This window comes from Lactuca virosa, chromosome 7 (assembly GCF_052849685.1).
Source record: "Lactuca virosa cultivar CGN04683 chromosome 7, Lactuca_virosa_CGN04683_v6, whole genome shotgun sequence".
In the NCBI taxonomy this organism is placed as follows: domain Eukaryota; kingdom Viridiplantae; phylum Streptophyta; class Magnoliopsida; order Asterales; family Asteraceae; genus Lactuca; species Lactuca virosa.
In genome coordinates, this window is record NC_136432.1 from 184679550 (window position 1) to 184682874 (window position 3325).

Below are 3325 nucleotides of genomic sequence, written 5' to 3' on the forward strand. Positions count from 1 at the left end.
TCTTGAGAGTAAGTACGAGGAACAGGAGACGAGATTGTACTAACATGAAGATTTAACTTGTCAATTGGCTTAAAAATTCCATGACAAGCACGAGTTGTCATAGAGTGAGTACGAAGAGATGGTTGGGTGGAGTTTACCAAACTAGGAGAGGCAGGGTGAGAACTAGCAGTCTCGATGTGAGGAGAGAACTGAGACGCAGAAACGTCAATACTTGGTGGAGAAGTATCGACATCAGGAGAAGATGTGGTGGTAGGGTCGTTAGAGATCGATCCGGAGGTACTTTTAGAGCCGGTGGCAGCAAAGGAGTTAAGAGTGGGATCTATGGGTTGAGCTGAATGGAATAGGTTATTGAAGATATTGTGAGACTCATCAACACTAAGAAATTCATAGTTAGGGGAACGGTCGGGGGAGACAGATCCAAAAGGAAAAATGGACTCATCAAATGTGACGTGGAGAGAGATGATAATCTTCTTGGTATGAAGATCGAGGCACCGAAAACCTCTATGGTTAGAAGGATAACCAAGAAAGAGACATGGGACTGAACGAGGTTGGAGTTTGTGAGTGAGATTGAGATGAGGGTAGCATAAACATTCGAAGACACGAAGGTGCGAATAAGTTGGGTGGACATTAAAAAGTTTGTAATATGGAGTCTCGTTTTTTAGGGTGGTGGAGGGTAATATATTTAAGAGATGAGTGGCCATGTGAAGAGCTTCAACCCAATAAGTAGGTGGAAGATGAGCTTGAAATAAGAGGGTACGTATGATGTTGTTAATTGTGCGAATCATACGTTTAGATTACCGTTTTATTGAGAGGTATAGGGATATGAAAAACGCATATGGATGCCGTGAGTTTCATAAAGTTGGTGAAATTGAGTATTGTAAAATTCTTTACCATTATCACACTGAAACGTTTGTATGTTGGCTTGAAATTGATTTTGAACATAAGCATGGAAGTAAAGAAATTTAGAGAACACTTCAGATTTCTTACGTAACGGATATACCCACAAAATATGAGAAAATTGATCTAAGAACAGAACATAATATCTAATACCACCATGACTTTGTAATGGAGAAGTCCAAACATCCGAATGTATAACTTTAAAAGGAAAGGAAACTTGAGTTTTAGATAAAGCAAACGAAAAAAGAGTATGCTTGCCAAGTTGACAAACATGAAATAATAAAGGAGATTCTTTTTTATTACAAGAAATAAACTTATTAGTATCTAAAAAACACAAAACATGATGACTAGGATGTCCAAGCCTTTTGTGCCACGTAGACGAGCTGACATTGAGGAGAGCTTGAGGAGTAGAACTCGTGACCGGATAGAGATCGTCGGTGCTATCACATCGAATGAGAGTTTTTTGGTCAAGAAGTCCTTCACAGAAAAACCAAAGGCGTCAAATTCAATCCAACATTTATTATCACGAGTAAATTGACGGACGTAAATAAGATTTTTGATGATTTGGAGGATAATAAGAACATTTTATAAATGTAAAGTATGAAAGGGAGTGAGATTAAGAGTAGTGTTGCCCGATTGGACAACTGGAATTCGAGACCCGTCTCAAACTAAAACCGAAAAATTATTGCACTTATTTGTAACATAATTTAGGATACCCGCATCGTTATTGAGGTGAGCAGTCGCGCCGGTGTCCATGAACCAATTTTTGTTTCCCGGATCTTGAAGAGGTATAATACTGAATGCTTGAGGTAGGGTAGTTGCTTGGTCGGCAGATGGCGGGTATTGAAAAAACTGAAAGCCATTTGGATGATAAATGGGTTGTCTGATGTTGGGCTGACTAGAAGTAAGCATTGCCTGATGTTGCTGGGATAGAGTGACATTGGGCCACTAGGCTGTTTGATGTGGATGCGTCGGACCTACAAAAAGTGGCCAATGGGCCGATGGAAGAGGCTGTGGAAAAAGACCACGCTGAAGAGGGTAAGATATGGACTAATCATAGAACCCTCCCCACACAGTTGAAGAGTGTAAGAAGACACCACCGCCATTTGAACGGCCACCCCGTCTGCCGCTATTCCTCCCACCAGAACGACTAGACCGTCCGCCCCACTGATGACGCCCTCCTCTATCGCCGGTTGATTAGCCACGGTTAGAGGTTGGCTCTCGATTTTGATGTTGGGTATTGAGGATTGTCGGGGCAGAAGAAGTATCAAGATGCGGGGATTGTACAAGTCGATTATGCTCTTTATTCATCGATCGTTCTTCAAGAGTAAGCATGAAACACATCTCCAAGAAGGTCGGAAAGGGTTTTTGATGGAGGATCGTTGTAACAATGTGAGAGAACTTTGGCGAGAGTCCGTTTAGGGCATATATGACAAGATTTCGTTCATTCACTGGAGAGCCAATATTGGCGAGCAGGTTAGATATAGACGTAATCTTAGTGCAATATTCCATAATAGTGGAGTCTCCGATGGTTAGAGTGTGCAGTTCATCGTCTAATTCCATGGCTTTACTCTATTTATTCTCATGAAAGAGATCTTCAATAGCTTTCCAGACTTCAGCAGCGGTGGGATCGGGTACAAGAATGGATTGAAGGACCGATTGAGTGAGAGTCCCGTATAACCATTGTTTGACAATGTTTTCAACCTCTTTCCATGATGTAGCCTGATATATGGGATGTTTTGAAGAGGATGAAGACGATTTATCAAGCTGATCATATACAGAGTACCCAATGCAGTGTGTTTTGAACAACTCTTTTGAGGAATCGTAGTTTAACCGATCAAGATCAAGCAAAAGAGGGATATAAGATTTGATGTTTGTGATTCCATAGATCTTATCTAATGGACCAGATGAGTGAGTGGAAGAATCTGTGTCTGGCATGATGAAGATGATCAGGGGAGAAGATGTTGTGAGAAAAAGAAAAAAATTTGAGTTGGGGCAGTCGACAGGTAAGGATCGGAGGCTAGGTTTAGCATATACTCTCTGATACCATGTTGACACACATAATTCCCATGAAACGGCCTTAGGCCATGCATTCCAATATATATACAAAAATACAATATCGGTCTGGTATGAGAACACAGGCTAAATACAAGCCAAGCCTGTCTAACAAGTAACAATATGGGGTACATAATACATACAATATATATATACACCAGAAATATGGGGGTTGCTTGTAAACCTCCAAGCTTTGTCTCCCCATGCTTCTAAAGGCTACAAATACTTTAGAGTATTTTATTATAGGGACCTTACATTGAATGGAGTATGTAAGAGAGTGTCTTGCATGAGTTTTTGGCTAGTGTTTTCTAGTGAAATCTCCACTTTCTCTCTATGGCCGAAACCTCCTCCCTTTTCCTCTTCTTGTTGTCTT

At 40.8% G+C, this 3325-nt stretch overlaps 1 protein-coding gene across 1 annotated transcript; it reads right to left on the minus strand.

The window, feature by feature from the left end:
- Positions 1–2469: 2469 nt before the first annotated feature.
- LOC145127376 (uncharacterized) lies at positions 2470–2835 on the minus strand. Its single transcript, XM_079062591.1, has one exon. It carries the CDS (start codon positions 2833–2835, stop codon positions 2470–2472), a length of 366 nt encoding a protein of 121 aa, XP_078918717.1.
- Between the last annotated feature and the right edge of the window lie 490 nt (positions 2836–3325).

Coding starts and splice junctions, on each gene's coding strand:
- LOC145127376 (XM_079062591.1), bottom strand. CDS start 2,835: ATGCCAGACACAGATTCTTCCACTCACTCATCTGGTCCATTAGATAAG.